Source organism: Impatiens glandulifera, chromosome 1 (genome assembly GCF_907164915.1).
Source record: "Impatiens glandulifera chromosome 1, dImpGla2.1, whole genome shotgun sequence".
NCBI lineage: Eukaryota > Viridiplantae > Streptophyta > Magnoliopsida > Ericales > Balsaminaceae > Impatiens > Impatiens glandulifera.
The window spans coordinates 153528492-153552524 of NC_061862.1; the positions used below are offsets into that span (position 1 = coordinate 153528492).

Below are 24033 nucleotides of genomic sequence, written 5' to 3' on the forward strand. Positions count from 1 at the left end.
AGCTTCTATTATAGTACAAGAATATCTCAAATTTGGTTAAATTTATTATAGAATATTACTTTGGGTAAAGCTTGGCTTTGGATTATTTATTTTGTCAATTTCGTAGTAGGACATAATGATGGTTAGATCTTGTGTTGCCATTCAGTGAGCATTGTGTTATTGGAGGCACTAAATCACCATTGTTTGGACTAGTTTCGAACTTGGGACACTTTGTGTCATTTGAGTACTTTAAACTGCAAGATGTCTGGCTACCGAAAGTTCAACCAAAGTTTTAGCCCCCAAATAGAATTGGTTTGTAAATTATTATAATGTTTGACAACAAAAGGGTAGCCAGAAGTTTGGGGGTGCTTATTCTTGTTTTTTTTTTTAATTTGTTATATTGAAAATCTATAATAGTTTTTTATTACAATTTATAAAAGTAATATTTTCTTAAATGATTTATAACTTTTATTAAGATTTTTAGATTTTGCTTAGCGAGGACCTGGCTTATGGACTAAGGTCTCAAATAGAAGTGTAAAGAGCCGTGGTGGATATTAGATAGGTATACCTATATTATAGGTATATTGAAAATTACCGTAATATATCGAAAATTGAAAATATTGATTTTTAAGATATCGTAAAAATGTAAGGTATAATATCGATACTGAAATTATTTGTACGGTAAAGGTACGAGAATTTTCAAAATTTGATATATCAAGATATACCGAAATAGTATTTATAAATATATATATATATATAATACAATACGAAATAAATAATTTAGTATTGATTTAATTATAAATACATATTTTTTTAAATCAAATCAAAATATATTTATATGGTAATATTATTTATGTCATCTTTATACGATAAGATTGAAAAAATATTCAATCAAACTTTTAATCTCTTAGAGCGGTGAAAATGAATAAAATTAAGTACTCAATCATTTTAATTATTGTCAATGTCATCCTCAACGCTTGTTAGTGATTCTATTTTTAGCTTGGATAAAAGGATAGTTATCTTTTTACGAGCAAATCGAGTCTTGATTCTATTTTTAGCTTAGATAAAAGGATAGTTATCTTTTTATGAGCAAATCGAGTCTTAAAATGGTGAATGTATTAATGTGCACAAGTAAAAATAAATAAATTAAAAAGAGTTAGAGATTTTTATTATTTAAGTTTAAATTAACTAATATTCATTATTAATAATATTATTATTATTATCATCTAAAATAAATTATATTATTAATTTAAAAAAAAAATTGCATATACAAATGGTATTAAAGATAGTGTATTCATTTTAGTTTAATTTAAAAATTATACTTATATTTATTCTTAATAATTTTAATTTTTATAACTAAATTTAATTTTTAATATTTTTTGTTTTAAAAATGTTGAATTTTAAAAAGAATATTTTATTTTATAATAAATATCTTTTATTTTGTGTGACGTTTATGTAGTAACTATATTAAATTAAGGTGTATACCGAACTCAATATATACCAAAATCAAGATAAATTAAATGTATAAAAAAAATTATACTAAATTTTTAATAAAGTATAGATAAAAAAAATATATATATATACTGTACCAACTCACCTCTAGATTTTTAGTAAATGAAAATAATGATAACATGAAAAACTAATTTTTTTTTAATCTTTTTTTTCTTTTTTAATGTTTTTTTAAGTTGTGTTTTCAAATTTGTTCTAATTGTTATTTAATTTTTCCTTGGTTTTCTATATTTTGGAGGCAAAGAATGTTTTTTCTTCATTTCAAATTCAAGTAAAAACATTTTTTTCAGAAAAGTAAAAACATTTTTTTTAACTATTAATAAAATGGTTTGTCTTTAAAAAAAACACAAAAGGAAACTTGGTATTAGACAAGACTATTATAATTGGTACCACGATTTTCTATTTAAATTGTTCTCAGACATTTTTTTTTGGGTTTTCAATTTAAATTGTTCTGAGAAATTTGTTATGATTTGATTAGGAGTTGACATATTTATATCTCATAAACATTAATAAATACAATTAAATATTTAACGATAAAAATACATTTATTTATTTTTATATTTGATAAGAGTTTTTAAATTTTTTTATAATAATTTAAATTTCTAATATAATATTGTATACTACCTAGACTTCTAAAAAAACTAATAGAGTTGGTAGTAAAAAAAAATCAATAAAATATTTCCGCTCAAATAATTTTTTTTTTTTTTTTTAAATTAAAGGAGAGCTGAAACATTTTCGCCCAATTATTTAGTAAATAAAACAATTTATATATAGACTTATCATAAAGAAAACATTTGCTCTGTAGTCTGTTTGTCTGTACTATGTGTGCGCTAAGAACCTGGGCAAAAGAAGAAGAAGAAGAAGAAGAGCCGTCGCACTACTCTTGGTAGATGTTCTAAGGTCAGTTCAAAGATCTCTCTTCCTCTTTCTTATCTGTATGTTAATCTGTCTGTATACTCTATAGATTGTATCAATCTGATACGAGAAAATGCCCTGCTAGATTTGAATCCTGCATCGTGTTTGATTTCTAGGTTAATCATGTTGCTTGTGGGAAAGAGATCAATCATTACGCTAACAAATTGTAGTAAACAATCATCTGCAATCTTACACCAACGATTACATTTCTCCTCCAAGAAATCTACAATAAATGATACTTCATCACTCACTGTTTCATACCTCATTTCCTCATGTGGGTTATCTCCAGAAGCTGCTCTATGTGCTTCAAAAACTATTCAAATCAAATCAACAGAACAACCTGATTCCGTTATCACCCTCCTCAAAAGCCACGGTTTTAGCGATACCCATATCTCCAAACTCACCAAAACATGCCCTAGGCTGCTTCTATCTAATCCTTCAAATACAATTTCACCCAAACTCGAATTCTTCACCTCATTAGGGATTCCAACTGATGTACTTGCCAAATCCTTAAGTTCAACTCCATTGCTATTCCTGACCAGTTTGGAGAATCGAATCCGTCCAGCTTATAACTTCCTTAAAGACATCCTTCTCTTAGATGATGAGAAAGTGAAACGGGTGTTTGCAACAACACCATGGATGTTTAGGGAAGATCCAGTCAAGTGTATGGCTCCAAAGATTGCTATTTTGAGAGAAAAAGGTGTTCCTTTATCCAAATTATCCTACTTGTTTACTTACCATAGCTGCAGGCGATCATCTCTTCTCCAAAGCCATAGCCAATTCGAGAAAGCTGTGAAGAAGGTAGTTGAGTTGGGGGTTAACCCTTCCAAGTTTGTATTTGTCACAGCCTTACACGCCGTGTCTGGACTTAGTGACTCGACCTGGAATGACAAGATAAAAGCTTTCAAGAAGTATGGTTGGTCTGAAGATAACATTAGGCTGGCTTTCACTAGACAACCTCAGATTATAAGTATGTCAGAGCAGAAAATAAGTAGCATGATGGATTTCTTTGTGTCTGGATTGGGTATGAAGCCCGGAGCTATTGCGAAAACACCTTGGATTCTGATATATAGTCTGGAGAATAGAATAATCCCGAGATGCTCGATTATTAGTCTCTTGAAATCGAAAGGGTTACTACTGATACATAAGGTTAACATTTCCACTCTGCTATGCATCAGTAATAATGATTTTCTAGAAAGCTATGTCAGTAAGTATGAAAATATTCTTCCTCAGTTATTTGACATATTTCAAGGAAGATCCGATGCTTGTGATGTTGATGCTGAGTTTTCATTTGCATCATATGCTAATATATCTGATATTGGACCACATTATTAGAAGTAGATGAATTTTTCTTCCTTTTTTTGGGTCCAAATTGAGACTGATCAGATTAAGGTGTATTTTCAAGTCTTTCTCTTCTGGAATTGGAGAATGAACTGTTGATTAATTTCTTGTAGATTTCATTTCTTGCAGTTTAGGAATGTGAAATTGCAGTTGCCCATGTCATATTTTTGGGTTTGTTATTTTCATAAACAATTTTGGGTCTTGTTTGATCTTGTGTTGTTTGAATAACTAAGTGGCTATTTAAAACAGCATTGTTGATGTAGTTTATTGATTAAGGTTTTGTGGGTAAGAAAACATTTTTTATATAAAATAACTCATCAATTACATTTTTTTAAGAAATATAGAATTTTTTGAATTATTTATAAAAAAAACATTATAACAAATCATTTTATATATATATATATATATATATATATATATATATATATATATATATATATATATGGAGAAGTTTGATGTTTTAGACTCAAATTTTATACTTGGTTGAAAGGAAATTGAATTATTTAAATTTTATTTATTTTTTAAAAAATAATTGAACGCTGGATTTTGCTTTTTCTTTGGAAAGTGCGATTAATTTTCGCGAGCTAAACATTTTAACCATTTAATCAGGCGCATAACCCTTATGAAGGAGAGACCCTTATGAAGATAACTCTCCTGGAGATTGGATAACCCTTATGAAGATAACCCTCCTGGAGATTGGGTCACGCATTGTTATTGAGCTATAAGAGGGATTAAATTGATTTTTGATCCTAACCATAAACTTATAGCTTATAGTAGGTTTAAGGTTCTCTTTCTCATAAATTAATATTGGATATTGGGTTAGCTTTCTTAATAATAATTCTACCTATTTTTTTTTTTACAAAATGGGCTAATACAAATACATTTATCTATTTTCTCCTACTTTTACTACTTTTATATTTTGGCCATCAAAATGAAATTGTCATTTTTCAATGATTTAGGCAGCATAACCATAAATTGACAAAAAAAAAATCAAATTAATTACTTAGTATTAATTTTACATGTAATAATTATAAAGAATTAATTAAAGAAAATGTGTTGATATTAAGTCTACTTGTTAACTCATTTTTTTATTTTATAAAAAAAATATTTGGTACATTTATAAAATTTTCTTTTTTTAAAATTTTTCTAAAAATTATTAAATTATTACTTTTTTTATTTACTTTTTACCTTACAAAAATATTAATTTAATTTAATCATAATAATGACTATTAAATTAAAATGAAATCACTCTCACCTAATTTTGATAATTTAAAAAATATATTTATTCATAATATAATTATGAGAAGATATTATGCTTTAAATTTTTTGATTTCAAAATAGATAAAAAGATGATGAGAATCTGAAATATATTTGAAGTCAGACTAAAACTCTATTAACTGGTAATTTTCTCATCATTATTAGTTTATCTTAAAAAAAAAAAAAAAAAAAAAAGACAATATAATAATTTAACAAATTAAAACCCAAATAACCTACTTTAGTATTCAAACAATTTTTCTTTTATTTTAAAAAAAAATCCCAACAAATACTTTACAAAAATCCAATATGAACTAGCATGATCAACAATCCAAAAATGGTTTGAAAAGTTTAAAAATATATAAAAAAAAAGTCAAGTGAGCTTCATTTATTGCCATTTTTGCAAGAATAAATGAACAATGATGAGACAAAGACTATTACTGCCACTGGTTTATGACTGGGATGTTTTCAATTCCATTTTTGTATGTTTTTTTGTTCAAAGTTTTTTTCTTGAATTTCAGTCTTTTAATCTTTCTTGTTATTATATATAGATAATACTAAATAAATTAAAGAGTAACTTTATAAAAATATAACTATTTATCCTGATATAAACATAACTTTTTTTTAAAGGTTTTCATAAATTAGAGTTATTTGGGCAAGATATCAGCCAACTTCATTAGCTATAAATATGGTTGTACCTAACATATTCAAGTTGACAAAATTCAAATACAGATAGAAAAATAATTATAGTGGATAAAAAATGTAAATTTGACCATTCTTAAAACCTCTCATGGAGGTGAATGGACAGATTTACCTTATGGCTCTAAAAAAAGAAGTTAATTAAGGTAACAATCTTTTAATATTTTATTTTATTTTCAATCTAATTCAATACTTTTTTTTCTAATTTTGAAAAAGATGAATCATGTTATCAATCAGTTAGTTTTTCCTATTTTTTTTTATCATTGAACTTAAAAATTCGATAAAATGTTCACTTAATATTTTTTTTACATATTTTTCAAACACATTTTAATTCTAATTTTTAAACACGTTCATTATTTTGCATTAATGTTATTTTCAGGTAAAAACCTATCGAGGTTTTAAACGAGAGTGTTTTATATATAAAAATATGGTTGAAAATCTCGGACAAAAAAAAAAATAGTTAGCTTAAACTTTGAGTTAAAGTTTGTATACAAAATATTCATTAAATCATTGGTCAAGAATACAATAGATTCAATAGTGGTAGCAATCTTACAAGTACACTTACCTTTCAATCCTTAAAAGATGAAAATTAAAGCAACTCCACATAATGTATAAATCAATTGATGAAACCCCACAAAAAAAAAACATAGAAACCCCTACAACAAGAATTTCAAATCCATAAAAAAAAAAAAAAAAAAAAAGACTAAACACCAAATTTAACTCAAAGAAAAGGAGGATTTCAAAGAGTTGTAAACGCAAAAGATATCTTAACACAACTTTATTTAATTTTGTCGTATCGAGTGTTTAATGAATTTATGTTCTTAGATACTCAATTAACATAATATTATATTTTTTTTAAATAATTTTTCCCATATTGAGCATTTAAGAATGTAAATTTCTTCTTAGGATTTTTTCTTTGTGGGGCCTTCTTTACCAATTTTTTTAATTTTTTTACCAAAAAAAAAGAAGAAAATAAATTAATAACATAGATTTAATTTTATTTTATATTAACTCAATTTAAAGTCGAGCTAAATATTTGTGGCCAATTTAAATTGGCATTGTACAAGCTCATCCTGAAAATAATACCTTATATCAAAATTTATCTTTTCAATATTATTTCCCTCTCTTTTCTCTCTTAATTGTTTTTCTCTATTTCTTTTTTAATAATTTTGAAATATATTTATTTATTTTAAAATGAATAATAATAAAAAGAATAAATCAAATTAATTAATTTCTAACTACAAAATATATAAAAAAATAAAAAGAGAATAAATATTTAAAGTTAATATATTTTCATTAAAATATCAAATAATGTGTGAAATTTTGTATTCAAATACTGTATAACCCAATTCACGATTTTTTATATATATATTTTTATCTTATTACAAGAGAATAAGTTAGTGGAGTATTTTTTTTTATTAATTTGTATATATTTTTTTCAATCTTATATATATATATATATATATATTAAATGGTAAGAAATAATATATTTTTATTTTGAGAAAAAGTATATATATCATGTTTTAAATTATAATATATATATATATAACAAACTTAATATATATATATATATATATATATATAATTATAAATTTATATCAATAACAAATATATATGTAATTTAAATATCTTTAAAATAATAAATTATATTTAAGCATATTAATATATATATAATAATAATTAAAAAAAATTATATATATTTTCAATTTAATCATATATATAATTAAAATATTTTAATAATAAAAAATACACTAAAATAGTTCTAAGTATAAAAAATAATTCTTAATAAACTAAATACCACCCTCTCAATTCTTATTTAAAATCTTTTAAATTAAAATAAATCATTATGACTTCCTACATTAAAAATAAATATTAAATTAATAATAGATAAATAAAATAGAAAAAAATAACCATTTCAAAATTTATATTTTTTTAATTAAAATATTAAACAATTTAATAATAAAAAAATGAAATAGAAAGAAATAACTTATTATTGTCCTATTTTGATGTTGACATGTAAAATTAAAAAATAATAATATCTTTTTTGTAGTAGTGTGACATATGTACAATACTAAGGTAGTAGAACAAGGGATAAATGACAAACTACAAGAATGTAAGTGTAATAATATAATGACAAAAATAATAATAATGGGCTACTTTGAAAGTATTTGCAATTTAATGGGGTAAAATATAATAATTATTATTTTTTATTTTAAAACAGAAAAAAAGATTATGAAAATCTAAAAAGTTGAAGAATAATCTGTTTCAATAAAAGTGCTGTAAAATAAAATAATAATATTTTTTATTTTAAAATAGAATAATATATCATGAAAATCTGATAAGATCTATAGAATTAATTGTTTGAATTTAAGTATTGTAAAGTAATATAATAATTTTTTATTTTAAAATAAAAATTTAGATTAACAAAATCTGAAATTTTAAGAATAAATTATAACAAAATTCAAATGTAATCACCAATAAACAAGTTGCTAATAATCAAGGTGAATATTTGTTGTTTACTTAATATTATTATATATGTTAATTAAGTAAATACTATTACTACGATTTTATTTTATAAAAAATAAAATAAATCATATTGGTTAAAATGATTTAATAATTTTTTAATTTTATATAAAACATTATCAAAAAAATGATTTTTCTATTCATTTTTCACTTACAAATATTTTATTCAATTTAATCACATTTTTTTATCAAATAAAAACAAAACTACTCCACTTTTTACTTTAACAAATTTTAAAAATATTCATTTTTTGTTTTTATAGATATACAATGAAAGAGAAATTCAATTGTATCTTTCTTACTAAAAGAAAATAAAATAAATTATACATTTTATTTTAAATTTTTTTAAAGTAATTTGTCATAATAACAAAAGAATAGTTTATGAATAAGATATGATTGTGTTCTTATATAATATAATCTTCATAAAAATTATGAATTATCTAACAAACTTAACCTATGAATTAAAAGGTATGTTACTAAAGTGTACATGAAACTAAAGATAATCCAAATAGTACATCTTACAATTGTAGTATTAATTAATCTTAATCGCCACAATGCTCCAATACTAAAAACATTCATAGTTTATTTTTTTATAAAATAAAAATAAAATGTTTGAATAATTTAACATAAATAATCTCAAGAATTCAATTTTCATAATTTTAATTTCATAGCCTTCCAATTACTTAATATTCTCAAGTTAAACGAGCTATAAGGGAGAAGTTTAAAGAGTTAATGACAAAATAAATGAAAAGAATGGATCTCTAATCTTTAAAACATAACTTATGGGTATTAAGTAAAATGCTATATTTTATCAACTTAATATTTTTGTTTACCATACACAAAAAGAGCTATAACACAAATTAAATGATATAAATGATAGTGATATTAGTTTACTTCATTTGTAATTATAACCGTTTGTATTGATGTATGAGTTTTTTTTTTTTTTTTTTTTTTTTTTGCTAAGTTTGTTTTTTAAATTATATAGTTTTGGACAAAATATTAGTCAAATAGTTTTAACCAAAAATGGTTGTACCTAACTTAATAATAAATACATATGGTTCGTTTACAAAATTCAAAATAAGAAATAAAAAACTAGTTGAAAGTTCAAAGAATTGTCGATCGAAAGACGACAAAATCGAAAGACGACAAAATACATGACCTCTCATTTTTTATTATCTTGTGTTATACATTTAAGGAACAAAATATTTTTTTATTAGGAAAACATCTCACAATGTATTATGCATTTAACAAAGGAAATTACTTAAAATTCCATTTACTTCCTTATTTTTATGTTGAATTTTTTTTATCAACTTTAATATCTTTGTTTATCCTATAAAGAAAAATAAAATTTCTTAATAACACATTAAATAAAAGGATATATAATAACATAATTAATTATATACTATTATATGACCATTATAATAAATTACATTAATTTAAATGCATTACAAAGTTAAATACTATATAAAGATAATTACAACAATTTAGAATTTGACTAGGTCTTATCTTGGATTTTTCACAATAATGCAAGTTTTTTTTGAAAAAATTAGCACTTTTAATAATTGAAAAATAGTAATTGACCCATTTAAATAACAACGTTAATAAAATTGAATTAAGAAGTTACTTAAAGAAGAAAAAATATGTTGGAGATATTAATAAGGGACAGTTGTCCCAAATCCCATTTGAAAAAAATAGTATTCTAAAATTGGAAATTAATTATTATTAGGTATTTATTTTAAAATAGAAAAAAAAGGTGAAATTTTTGAAAAATCAAGATTTAAATTAAACGAAAAAGTTGGAGTTCTTACATAATTGAGTTGATAATAGTGTTATAGAGAGAGAAAGAGAAGAAATGGAGAATTTTTCAAGTCAATTTTCAAGGTAAAGATTTTATTTGAAAACTGTAATTTTGTTTATTTTTTGATAAATTTGCTTTTGTCTGATTTCTTGAATGTATGACCATGGCGGATTGGTCTTTAATGGAGGCTTGAAGTATAATAAAATAATATATATTTTTTTTTTATTAAAACAAGAGAAGAGAAAAGGAAAAGAAAAGAAAAGAAAAAGAAATTAAAATCGCGGCTGTTGTTCAAAAAAAAAAAAAACACAGAGGTTTCTCTCTCCTCCGGTTTTCTCTCTCATACGATTATCTCGGCTCACGACGAAATTTGAGTTCTTACAGATCGGCGGAAACGATCTGAGATTAGGGTTTCGGAAACAATCCGAAATTCCAAATTGATGTAGGAAGGATCTTGTAATTTATAGGAATATTTTCGTTCAATTAATTCTGTTGTTGTTTGTGTTTGGTTTAAATAGAAGGTTGGATCTTTGATCCGTTGATGGTGAATTAGTTTGATGGGTGTTTCATCTAAGTTTGTTTTGAAATTTGGGTCATGAATTGTTTAGCTTGGGAGAAGAGGAATTGAATTTCAAGAGGCTTGAAAAGCCTTTTCTTTTGTTCTTCTTTTGTAACTTTTGTGGAATGATTTCTGTGGTGAGTAGAGATGGGAGGAAACGGTTACCTTTAGACTGTTCTGTTGAAGAAAAGATGGATGAGACTGAGCTTGAAGAAGGAGAGGCTTTTTCATCTCATGAAGTTGATGATTCGTCCATTGACCCTGATGCTCTATCATATATTGTGAGTAATCTCTTTCAATCTCAATCTAATCTCTTGTTTTCTTTGTAATTTGAAGGTTTTAATGTTAGTTTGTATATGGTTATGACTTGAACTGGTTTCTAAAACAAGAAATTTCTACCTTTATGAGATCTTAGATCCAACTCTAATTTAGAGTTGATACTGATAATTTTGCACAGTTGTGATTTCATCTTATCTGTTATGTTATGTTCATAGTTAACCTATATTATATTACATTATAACCATGAAGGATGAGAAACTTCAAGACTTCCTTGGACATTTCCAGAAGGATTTTGAAGGTGGTGTTGTCTCAGCTGAGAATTTGGGTGAGTTAAACCGAGTAAGGAAGATAAATCCACAAGCTAGAGTCGGTTGAAGCTTGTGAATGATAATTTTGAATTTCCTACAAATTGACAGGGGCAATGTATGGTGGGTATGGCTCTTTTCTGCCTACCTATCAACGCTCTCCGCCGATAGCTCAGAACAGTGTCTCGAATGAGTCGATAAACATCAAGCATATTGAGGTATAATATTATTATATAGAGAGTATTTCTATTTATGGCATCTTCTGTAGATCCTACTTCACTGTTTTTGTTTTTATGCAGAAGACATCTTCTCAGAGTAATTTGGTGAAGGAAGAGCCATCTTCAAGGCTTGAGCTTGTTAACCACTCTGCTCATTCATCTGACCAGAAAAATTTGAGAGTTCGAATTAAAGTAGGGTCTGAGACAGTTAAGAAAAATTCTGAACTGTACAGTGGTCTTGGCCTCGATGTTTCTCCAGCTTCATCACTTAATGATAGCACAACTGACAGTGAAGATGGGCCAGATGTCTCACCTACTAGCATTCTCCGGGTAAATGATGTCTTGATTTTATTTTGTGCTAAAATGGTGGGTTTTTTTTAATCTTATTTTTTTGATACATGGCAGATTATGACATCATTGCCACTCCTCGATGGCGTAGTATTATCTCCTCTTACTGATCACATGGTTTGCTTGACTGAAAGGGAGAAGTTGCGGATAGATAGTGCACGCAGATCAAGTTCAAACGGGTGTCATCCTGGTTTAAAAGTAAAGAGGGCTGAAAATGGCATCCGTGGTCCATTGAAGAAAGAGGCTGATATTGACATCATGGATTGCGATGAACTTGTTGCTAATACATTGAAGCTTCCTCTTTTGTCTAGATCAGCTGACTATGCTGCGAAGGGTAATGTGAAACTCGATCACAATTCAGAAATAGCTGATCTAGTTAAAGAGGAAGAAAAGTTGGTTAGCTTTTCAAAACCTAGTGCACAGGCTCTAAATGGAAGCAAATCCCAAACTGAGGGAGTCAAGGGCTCTTCAAATTGGAAGGCTATCAAAGAAGAGTGTGATATGGAAACAACAGCTGTGAAGGAGCAAACATCTTTAGTTGGGAAGAAGAAACCGAAAAGTAAACATAATGTGCAAGATGCAAAAGTTACTAAAGACAGTTCCCATGTTAACGGGCATCTCTCGAAAACCAAGATTGGAGAGTCTAAGTTTCACAATCATCCTCAAGAAGGCAAAAATAAATATAGTGATTTCTTTGGAGACTTGGAGTTGGGACAAGAAGATAATGATGTGGATTCGGTTGGAACACCTTCACCTTCGTTGGAGCCAATCAAAAGTGAACTGGTTGGTAAAAATACATTAAATCATCATGCCTCAAAGGAAATGGTGCCAAAATTAGAGGCTCCTTCAAAAGGGCCTTATCAAGTGCCTCCACCTTCCAATAATGGTCCTATTGGTGATGCAGTTCATGGATTGTCGGTTCCTCCCCTGGTGAAAGAATATTGGGTAGGTTGTGACAAGTGTCAGAAGTGGCGGCTTCTTCCTCTTGGTATATATCCAAATTCTCTTCCTGAGAAGTGGCTGTGCAGCATGCTCGATTGGCTGTAAGTCCAAAATTAATCTGTTTTAGCACTTATTTATTTGTTTATGTATATGGAAAATTTAGCCCTAATTGAAGTGGGGGATTGTGCTAGCTTCCTCCATGGAATAAACCCTGGTTTTAAAAAAAAAAAAAATCCAAATACGACAAAAATAAATTTATGAATGTTCTGTAATTGGAACCGTTTCCAGATATTTCCAAATGGGGCCAATCTTTCTCTATTTAAGTGAACAAGGCGTAATCACTTGCATAGATGATTCTCAAGAGCTCTTGCACCATTGCTTTCATAAATAACATCATTTAATAAAAGTGCACAAAGTGTATTATAAGTAAGTGGTTGACGTGCTTCTTCTGTATTCACATTTCTCTAGGCCTGGCATGAACCGATGTAGTGTTAGCGAAGAAGAGACAACAAAAGCTGTAACTGCCCATAACCTACTTCCTCCATCCAATGGTCAAGCGATTCAGTCTGGTCAATCTGATGTTGTTGTTATGTCTGGCCCATACTCGAGGAATGCTGTTCGGGCTGATCAGAGCCATGAAAATCGTGGACTTCCTTCTATGCCATGTGTAGCAAAGAAGAAACCTGCAGTGAAAGAAATGTCAAATTCTATGGATCTGGGTGGCACTGAGCAGTCACTGAAGAAGAATATTAAGGCATCTTCTCAAAGCAGAAGCTTAAATGAAGTTGGCCATATTTTCCCTGCAGCAGATGACCTTCCACCTCACAAAAACAAACACAAAGAGAAAAATAAGCAACTTGATTACCGTTCTGAAGGAGGTAATTTTATTAAGTTGACTTTTGGTGCTCTTCTCAAATCTATTTGGTAAGAAATCTAATTCCATTCCTCTCTTTCCTTTCATAGGTGATATGAGGAGCTCTAAGATAACAAACAAAGGAGGCCTTGACCATTCTGATCAAGATGAAGATCTTTCAAGTGGTGCCAAGAGAACTAAAAGAGATAATAATGCACATCAAATGGATGAAGGTGGTTCTTTCGAGAAAGCACGCCCTAGCTCTAGTAGCGGACTGTCAGTAAATGCATCAGGGAAAGCGGAACACAGGTCTAAGGAACATTTGAAGGTCAACAAGAGTGAAGGAAATAACAGTTCAAATTATGATGCAAAGGATGTAAGAAAGAGGAAACTGAATGAAGATAGCAAGCAAGTTTACACTGACGTCCCTCAGGATTGCAGGGGCACTACAGAAGAAACAAATGAAAACAATCATAAAATAGTAAAGAGGGCAAAGGTCTCTATTTCAGGGTGGAAGGAAGGCGATAGTAAGGGTAAAAGCTCTATTGAACCTTTGGTAAAAGAAAGTGGATCTCGCCAACCCTCTGTAGCTGCTGCTTCAAGCTCTTCAAAAGTTTCAGGGTCCCCAGTGGAATCAGTATCTTCTTCTCCTTTGAGGATTTCGACTCATGATAAGGCTAAATTAACTAGAAGGGATCCTGAGCCAAAAGAAGATTGTAGAAGAAACTCAGATAGTCAAGACGAGGGGAGGAGGGAACGTGCATTTGATGCTCCAGGCAAAAATGGGGAATACCCTGGTGTTAGTAGAGCTAGAGTAATTGAGGTACCCTCTCAGTTAGAAAATCGCCGTTCTGCAGATACTCATCCTCCTACCAAATTGCCAACAATAGATCATCACGGCAATGATGATGGAAAAAGAAATGAGAATGAGGGTTACTTAGACACATCACATGCTAGGAAATCCGGAAAGGGTTCGTTGTCTCGATCTAAGGATAGCGATGGAGGTTTTAAGGACAAACTTTCTAATTTTAGTAAAGAATTTGCTGACAATTCATTTCCTAGTGAAGACATTGCAAGGTCTGGAAAGATTAGGGTTATGGATAAAATAGATCCTGTGGATAAAGTGGCAATTCAGAAGGCTAAAAGTAATACTCAGTTGAAATTGAATGTTAAAGTAGATACGGTTTCCTCCAAGCAAGAACAAAAGCAGAATCAGAATCAGCGATTTGATGATGATGGGGAAAAATCTTCCAGAAAGTCTACTTATGGAAAGATGGATCAGATAGAATCGTTGGGGAGAGAAAAGTCTAACTTGTTACCACCTTCTGGAAGAAGTCAAAACGAGGGTTTGAAGCTTGCAAATGGCACTTCTGAAGGTTATGGTTCAGTTAAGCGTGCAAAAAATGGGAAAACTTTAGAAAGCGATCAGCCAACTAAGCCGAGCCCACTTAGAAGGGATTCATTTAGCCAATCAGCCAGTACAGCTGTAAAAGAGGCAAAGGATCTCAAACATATGGCGGATCGTCTTAAGGTATAATTTGTTTATTTCCATTATTAGACCGTTTACTTTCTTTTCTTATTCGGTTATAAACTTGTTTCCATTTTCTAATATGTCATCACTATTGTCACATCTTAGAAGAATTCTGGAGAAAGTGGTGAAAGCACAAGTCTTTATTTCCAGGCTGCCCTTAAGTTTCTTCATGGAGCTTCTTTAATGGAACTTAGCAGTACCGAAACTTCCAAGCAAAATGAAATGATTCTGTCTACCCAGACTTATAGTAGTACTGCCAAACTTTGCGAGTAAGTATTGTAGAATTTCATTGGGAGGAAGTTTCCCTTTTTCTTTCATGTTTATCTTCCAAATTTTATCATCATTGAATATATTAGTGGTTTAGTCTTCAATAATTATGATTTTCTTTTTGTAGCTTTTGTGCACATGAATATGAGAAGTCCAAAGACATGGCTCATGCTGCTCTGGCATACAAATGCATGGAAGTGGCCTATTTGAGGGTAGTTTATACTTCACATAACAGTGCAAGCAGAGCTCGACATGAATTGCAGACAGCACTTCATATAGTTCCTGGTAAATAAAAAAATGGAAAGAATATGTTCTCTATAATTTCGGATACTAGATTATGGTGAAAACACTTTGATTTTTCTCCATTGGGTAAAAACAATGTTTTCTAATATGATCCAATCTGGATCCACACCATCAGATTTAAATGAAATCGATGATTGTTTTCAGCTTCTTGAAGTTAATCTGGCATGTTTCCTTTCCTTTTCTTTCATCAGGCGAATCTCCTTCTTCTTCAGCCTCTGATGTCGATAACTTAAATCACCTAGCAGCCGCAGACAAGTCCCTGTTAACAAAGGGTGTTAGCTCTCCTCAAATTGCTGAACATGTTATTACTGCAAAAAACCGTCCTAGCTTTCAGCGAGTGCTCAATTTTGTATGTATCATTTTTGGGCATAATAAAAAGCCTATCATTGGTTTCAATATCTAAATAATTATTTTATATGGATATATTGCAGGCACAGGATGCAAATTATGCAATGGAAGCCTCAAGGAAGTTCAGAGCTGCTTTTGCAGCTGCAAAAGCTAGAAATGAAGAGAATCTAAGTTCTGTGAAGAGAGCTCTTGACGTCAATTTTAGTGATGTGGAAGGATTACTACGTCTAATTCGATTAGCAATGGATGCTATGGGCCGATGACAGTTGACTAGTTCAAAAATATAAATTTAAAAAAAAAAATCCATTGGTTTCACAAGGAAGAGGAGCTGACTTAACTCCTGATGCATAAACAGAGTTCAAACATATTTGAAGAGGCTGGATCTTTACTTGTTTCAGGGAGGACTAATTCGGTTTCTCTCTTGGGATTCGTTTGAGACGAGATGTAATTGATTCTTTAACGAGGTAAGTGGATTTCGAGACATGCCATTTGTTTGCAACTTTTTCTTTTCCTAAACATCAACCATTTCCTTTTTTCAGGAAGAAATAATCACATATGATGACTTTCAACTACCAATTCTACCTTCGGGATAAATTGATGTCTGTTTTAACTTTCAACCATCACTTTCAGTGGCTTTCTCCATGGCATTTCTGAGAGGGATTTGTAAATGTAACAAATTACCATATGATCATATTATTGGGGTAGAAATCTACCTAGAGTAAAGGTTCATTGTAATTAATCAATGTAATTTAAATGATTAGTTATCAAGGAATTTTGTAGACAAAAGGCTCTCTTATGTGTACAATAGAGTGAATAGTTTCTATTTGTTTTCTTTGGTGTTGAATTCCAACAACAATAAATTTAAATGTTATTATTTTGTTGTATTTTTAGAAAAAAAATTATCTGTAATGTGATTTGTTGAACTACATCACCTTTTATTTAGGTAAGTCTGGGTTACCATTTATGTTGTTTCATATATTCAGTTTTAAATGCTGGTTATTTTTTTATTTAATTATTCATATCATTTCAATGTTTTTTCAAATTTTAATTTGTATAAGATATTTTTTTAAATGAACACTCTTAAATTTTAGGTTTTTTATTTATTAATTTTGTTACATTTTTTATATTAAATTTACTTTTATTTCAAAAGATTAATTAGTATCCTTTTAATATATATTTATTTAAACATCAAAAGTTTACTTTTATTTACAAAATTAATTTGTATCCTATTAAAATTTAAAGAACAAAATGTTATTTACATGTTTTTTTAAAAATATATTTATTTATTTAAACAGCAAAAATTTAAAAAAACAATTAAATTACTATTAAAAAATAAGTTTTAAAAATTAATAAATAATTAAAAATCTATATATAATAATAGAGAGGATTGAGAAAGGGAATGAAAGTGGCGCAATCTGATTAGCTGAAAAAATAACAAAATTTAGATAATAATATATATGTGAAACACAAACTTTAGAGCAGATAAATTTGATCATTCTAAAACAAAAAATGAAACATATTAAATAATTTTAAAAAATATATTGATGACCAAATATAGAAATAACATAATAAGATAATAGAGTATATTAACTTATTATTATTATTTATAATTTAAAATGATACATAATACTTCGGTCAAGTTTAATTTTGCTTACATTTGAAAAAAAAATATTATTTTATAATTGAACTCTTGTGGTCAGATTAATTATATGAATTGAAAGTTAAAAATATATATAGTTAACAGGAAATTTAAGATTTTTGTAAAAAGCTGAAAATTAAAATAAAGTTTAAAGTAAAAATTACATTTAAGGATTAAAAGAAATGATGAATTAAATTATATCTCAAAATTGTATTTACAAAAGACTCCTCCATCCATATTTTGTTGTTATTATACACTACCACCACAAACACTTGCAACAACTACATATATGATATATCCTATACAATGTCTTCATCTTTAATCCCCACCACCCATTAGTGATCAGCAACTAGATCATATGATTCCTCTCCCTAGATCTTCACACCCACGCCATGAATCGAAACAGAAGTCGCGAGGAACTGATTCGTTCTAGGGTTCTTTCCGGAACACAGCTCGAAGACTCTGTTCAAGAGTGTCAAGAATGTCGCGGTTGAACAAGTGGCAAACATTGTTGCTAAGATGTGTTTTGATAATTCAGTTGAAGAAGTATGGAGACTCGAGAACAGATCGTAAATCAAAATCGCCTCGATCCGGAAGAGGTGGAAACGTCAAGGTGGGGTATGACGTCTGGAAGTACTCGAGCAACTGGACACATCAATGCGAAGAATTATTTCTTTGAAACCAGTATACTTTCGAAATCAAACACTTACGTTTTCGAGTATTGGCTGGTCATAGAGCTCGACGAATTTTTCTCTTAGAATCTTATTCATTCTGTCCACGTCACATGCATGCGTCCAGAACGAATCATGCACTCCTGTCAAACCGAAATAAACATAGTCCATGATGAAGCATATACTTGCCTTTATAATGGATTCATATACTTTTGGATCAAGATCCCAATCTAAATGAGAATCCACATTCACATCACAGAAAAAAGTTTTCTAATATGTTTCTCGATTTCTGAAATGTTTCTAGATAGGGTCCAAATATAAGATTGAATACAGGCATTTAATTTAACAAACCTGCAAATCGTAGCCCGGCATCTCTACAGGCAACAGCAGTCATCATCATGTGCGATCCATCCAGTGAATGGACAAAATTAGGAGGAAATGCTGTTCTTTGTTTCCTAACTTCCACCTATAAAAAAAATAGGAATCTGTAAACAACTCATTGCAATAATAATAAAAAAAACATCCCCAAAACCTAAATTGGCCTCGAGATTGTCACAAACCTGATTCCCCTCTCTCTGTAACGCCAACACCTGAAGGGAGGTTCTTATCTGCAACACCGTAACAAAACAGTTACGAGATATGTAAACTCTTCCATAAACGAAAAAACTAGAAAGATAGAACAAGAACTCACAACATGGCGCTCATTCTTGAAATAAGGTTGAACAACAGGTAAGCCTAGTGGAGTTATCCACTGAACAGGATGATTCTCTGAAGCAATAATCTGATAGTGAAACTAGGTTAAAATTTACAATATTGATATTTCATAATCATATAATTTTCTTCTCTACTTCAAAATAATATATACCTTTGCACAGTCACTAAGCCAAGCCATTATATCACGAGCAGCTTCAAATATCTCTCCTAGTGCTGCCATTGTTACCTTAGCAGCATAACAGGCTGCCTTAAACAGCAAGGAATCGTCTGTAATATGACCTTTCTCCTGTAATCTTCTTTTGATCTGTTCTCGTGCCCCAACGTACGTAACACCATAAACCGAAGTCATCACCGTCTGTTTTACGAGTTTCCTATCCACCTGAGACCCAAACCAAACCAAAATTGTCAGTAATTGTGTTATTTAACGTGCAAGCTTAGCAGAGATCACCGTAGCTAAGAAAAGATAACACAGGTAATAGTACAACCTGACCGGTTAAAAGCTTGGCCAACACAGCATTTGGGTAGCTGTCAGGGTCCTTTTGGCTGTCTTTATCCATAATAGAATGAACCCTAGAAGCAATTTCAGAGTAAACATCTGCAGGTTTCTCTCCAGCAACTAGATTTACCGCAGATGCTTCGAACTACAGAAAGAGTGAATTGGTAAGTTGAACATGATGCTACTATTATTACCAAGAAAATAAAGTGAGCAAGCAAAAGTAGCACCAGCTAAATACATACATAGTTTCTTCCCAGAGCAGCATAATGTTGTAGTCCGTTGCATGAACCGTCCTAAATAAGAATCATTGTAAGAGATGAATCAACTATCCAAAGAAAAAAAACATTTTCTCCAATTAGGTAAAAATGCTGCAATCTTCAAAGCAGAAATTGGAGCAAGTTCTCAAATTGTCAGAATAGGGTATGGGCTCTGACACAAGACTCATGGCACGACAAGAAGACTTTGTGGTGTTTTCGGGATTTTTCAGTATATGTTTTTTGCTTTGTCTTAAATATTTGTAGTACTGAATTAGTTAAGGGCCTGTAAAATTATTTTTTTGGGAAAAAAATGTTACAATATACCAAATGAAAATATATTAATTTAGGTATAATTGATTTGATAAAATGTTGAACTAATATAGGAAAGTACTTAAAGACTGTTTATCCTTATAATGGTATCAATGTAGTGGTGTATTTGCTTTTGCCCTAGCTTGTAACCCTCTAGCACTTCTCCACTTTTTTAATGAAAAAGTTGACATTTTCTTTCAGAAAAACTACTTTATCCTTGTAATGACATTACGATTAATTTTCAGAGGCTAAAGTAGTCTTTTGTACGCTCTTACTAGATTAACGAGTGAAGTCATTCATAACTTACCAAATTAAACAAGATTTTTAAGCTAAATCCAAAAATTAAGTGATGTTAAATAACAACGATCAAATGAATTTAATTCACTTCGACAAAGTGATAGGTTTTATTATCAAATACCTCATTTCGAAAAGTTCAGCTAGTGTAAGCATATTACCTGATGAATGGGAAGATGAGAGATGACGGTTCGCGGTGATGGGCTCTTCAAAGCTTCTGATAAATTAATACATGCTGCTAAACACTGAAAAGGGTCTTCAGCATCTAACCACCATCGATTTCCATTGAGAGGATTTGCTGCCGAATCTAACACATCATCCAAATGGTTTTCCACAAATGAGAGACGTTCATTGTACGACAGCTTTTCTATACCACCCGCGTAGAGATTTGCTAAATGTATTTTCAGCCAGTGTATACCGGACTTTCCCAGTGGTCGTCCTTCTGCAAATTCAAGAACTCCTCTACATAGGTCAGAACTGAGATGGTTCAAATGAGGATGCATAGGATAAGCCCGGCCTCTGAAATCAAGATTGTGCGGATAATAAAACCCTTCCTCGTCTCTCATTCTTCGAGCCACCTGTAACCACAAAACAAATTAGTCGACAATAAACTCATTATCTATAATAACCAGTCTATTTGAAACTAGTGTTTTGACACAATCACAATCTTATTAACATCCATCAAAGTTAAAACTGAAAGTGATTTATTTCATCCAAATTATAGTGTAATTTTTGTTGCTTCAATTGGTATATAATTTTTTTTATCGAACATCGTCCAAATTATAATATTGTTTGATTCATTTGGTATAATTTCATGAGATTATTTTATAAATCAATGTGATTTTTCACAAACAAATGTACAAGCAATATATACATATATATGAAATCTTACGGAGAGCTTAAGTTCAGTGTCGCATCGTTGACCATGCATTTCTTGATTAATTTTCTTTGCCTTTTTCACACTCCATTTCCATCTTCTGATTTCCATTGGATCCTCTGAGATAGGCTTATCAGGTATTGGGACCTAGAAGAAGAACAGATCACTCACTAAGCAGAACGATACAAAAAAATAATAATAATAATTTAAGGAAAACTCACATCGCGGCGATCAATAAGGCCAGCAATGTTACCACCGCCAGCCCAGATGTCCTCCACTACATTTAGAACTCTTCTGTTGATCTTCCATTTGGTGCTTCCTAGTGTATCCAAGGCCTGTATAATGTGAATTTTAATCTTTAATGTCAGGCTATTGTTTTGCAATAGAAATCTCGACTGAAATTTTAAGGCTTTTTTACCTCGTATACTTTGTGCATTTGTTTTGGAGGCGTTCGTTTAACAGCTTCTTGTTGCTGCCTTGAACCATGAGTCCGCATTAAATAAGATGGCAAGAACAGGTAGCCACCTTTGTCATACCTAAAGAAAATATATATCAGTAATGTTCAGTTTTTTTCATTTTAAGCTATCACCCATTTCAACTTGGCTAAATGGCTAAAATAAACAGAAAAAATATTGTTACAAATTGTCATATATACCCTTTCCACTTTCTTGGTGGTACCAGCATTGGCACATAAGGGATGATCATATGCCTAGCCTGGATTGATAATATTGAAATATTAGATTCATTAGTATCTACAACAACACAAATATTCTTCTTTTATCACAAAGCGATGATAATCGAGTCATGAGAGAACTTACAGTTCTATCAAGCCCTTGGAGGACAAGAGGATCGCACTCTATAACTCCATATCGCTTCACAATTTTTTGCCTGCAAAGAGAAGAAACATACAAGTTATATGAAAAGAGGAAATGAAAATTCATTTTTAATTTGCTTCAATTGGCATTGACTATGGATTTGCAAGTTAAAAAAATTCTAATCACATTAACATGAAATACAAATAACTGCATTCTTACCCGATATTGTTTGAAATCTTAAACAAGTGTCTGAAAGCAGGTCGAATATCAGGTGGGCTATCTGCTAACTGATCAATTGGAGGTTGCACATAAGCAGTCTCTGTCAATAGCTCTATCAGACGGCAACCAAGCTGAACTTTATGACAATCAGAAGCTAGTTAACGACATATTTTTAGACAACGACATAAAGAAGAAGAAAAGGGGAAAGTACAAGTATAGCAAACCTTAGCTTGTGTATCACGTCCCCAAGGCTTGACTTCTTCATCTTTCACCAGCTTTTGCACCTCAATTGTCTTCTTCCTTTTGATCAAATTTTTAACACGTTTCTTGAGTATCACAGCATCCTTATTTACGTCTTCTGGGTTTTGAGAAACAAACTTCTTTTGTTGGCTAGCTAACGATTTCTTCAAGAAACTATGTATTCTAACCTGAAACAATATGCAATATTTTGGGAATATAACTACAGAATTTTGATTTAAACTAAAATAGAGTCTCACCTCTTGCTCAATTGCCATGCCTATCTGAACGGCAACTTGAACTACGCGAACACATCTATCTTCATGTCCCATCATTAACAAAGCCATCACTTTATGCATAACAATCACTGCAATCTTATCAGCGGACAACGAATCTATATGAGGCGAAAATGCAGCTTTCTGCTTCTTTGATCGAACTGCGCTTTGGTCTTTGGAAATTGCCTCTCTTAATGGCTCAAACCAACCCAAAAACAACTTTTTCACATATGGCAAATTAGGCGCCAGCTTCTTCTCACACATCTCTCTATCTAACTCCTTGTATTCCTCCACCATCTTCTCCCAAGCCTCGGTCTCTGCCCTAATTTGTCTCCTCCTCAGCACATAATACCTCTTCTTATCACCTTCTTGAGCCTCAGTCTTCGCCCTCTTGTACAAATTATTCATGAATAGTGAAGTTATCCAAGGTGGGTCCTGAATAAATACTCTCCGAATCGATTCATTGGTCCCAATCTGATTTACACCATTTGGTGAAAGTTTATAGAATTCCTTTGGGTCTGCCTGGTTGAACCCATTTACAATAGTCTGCAAATTTGATAAATCCTCCAGGTCTTCGACTATATTGTCCTCTGTCGAGTCGGACAAAGGTGGCGCGTGAACCGAAATCGACGTGTTAAGGGAAGGCAGACGAAGGTTGTGCGGAAAAGAAGAACAGATAGAAGGGTGTTGTGTGAAGTCCGGGAAGTTAGAGGTTGAAATAAAAAGAAAGTTGAGATTTTTTGGTGGCTTTAGTGTGGGTTTTGTGTTCCTCTTTATCCAGGAGGGCTGGAACTGAGCTCGGGGGCTCGGAGAAAAGGAAACCGTGGAAGCCATGGCAATGCGGAAATAAATATGAGGGCTTGTGATATCCAAGAAATGAGCCCTCTCTTAAGTGTTCATCATCAAGGTGATATTGTCCCCTTTCAGCAGGATCCTACAAGCAAGAGTGACACATGGAAATGAGATACGTAATTACATCTATTGAGGAATTAGAAAATTAATTCTTAACTCACCAAGAGGCTTTCTTAGATTCTTCTTTATAATGACTTCATCGGCATCAGGCCAAATTCATATATCCATCAAACACCTAACAAACAACAGAATCAAGACTCCATTATTAAAAGGCAACCTGGAGATTTAGGACTAATCCTTCAATAACATAACACATAATCGTGTATACATCAATCAAACCCCAAATGGATGCAATTTCCAGACATTCTACAAATATACCAGATAACACAGTGTGCATGTAAAACAAATGC

At 30.5% G+C, this 24033-nt stretch overlaps 3 protein-coding genes across 5 annotated transcripts; 2 read left to right on the forward strand and 1 right to left on the reverse strand.

Annotated features, from left to right (window-relative positions):
* Nucleotides 1-2300: 2300 nt before the first annotated feature.
* On the forward strand, nt 2301-3902 carry LOC124916076. The gene is made up of 2 exons (XM_047456812.1): nt 2301-3552; nt 3637-3902. The coding sequence occupies exons 1-2, from the start codon at nt 2527-2529 to the stop codon at nt 3736-3738; spliced, it is 1128 nt and encodes a 375-aa protein (XP_047312768.1). The 5' UTR covers nt 2301-2526; the 3' UTR covers nt 3739-3902.
* Nucleotides 3903-10299: 6397 nt separating this feature from the next.
* Nucleotides 10300-16852, forward strand: LOC124920223 (cysteine-tryptophan domain-containing zinc finger protein 3-like). Of its 3 annotated transcripts, none has more exons than XM_047460662.1 (12): nt 10300-10855; nt 11103-11178; nt 11270-11376; nt 11458-11706; nt 11782-12767; nt 13135-13544; nt 13630-15050; nt 15156-15319; nt 15445-15602; nt 15812-15969; nt 16052-16432; nt 16508-16852. In XM_047460662.1, the coding sequence occupies exons 1-11, from the start codon at nt 10700-10702 to the stop codon at nt 16229-16231; spliced, it is 4065 nt and encodes a 1354-aa protein (XP_047316618.1). In that variant the 5' UTR covers nt 10300-10699; the 3' UTR covers nt 16232-16432; nt 16508-16852. The 3 variants fall into 3 exon arrangements, with proteins under 3 accessions (XP_047316618.1, XP_047316620.1, XP_047316619.1); XM_047460664.1 differs by having other exon boundaries at nt 11461-11706; XM_047460663.1 differs by having other exon boundaries at nt 10301-10855; nt 15159-15319.
* Nucleotides 16853-17780: 928 nt separating this feature from the next.
* LOC124920224 (DNA-directed RNA polymerase 3, chloroplastic) lies at nt 17781-23715 on the reverse strand. The gene is made up of 17 exons (XM_047460665.1): nt 22757-23715; nt 22484-22687; nt 22260-22390; nt 22044-22113; nt 21881-21939; nt 21644-21761; nt 21447-21560; nt 21241-21372; nt 20510-20926; nt 19731-19781; nt 19478-19633; nt 19144-19371; nt 18970-19059; nt 18839-18886; nt 18630-18744; nt 18318-18421; nt 17781-18252 (listed from the first exon to the last, which is right to left on the reverse strand). Exons 1-17 carry the CDS (start codon nt 23603-23605, stop codon nt 18142-18144), a joined length of 2997 nt encoding a protein of 998 aa, XP_047316621.1. The 5' UTR covers nt 23606-23715; the 3' UTR covers nt 17781-18141.
* Between the last annotated feature and the right edge of the window lie 318 nt (nt 23716-24033).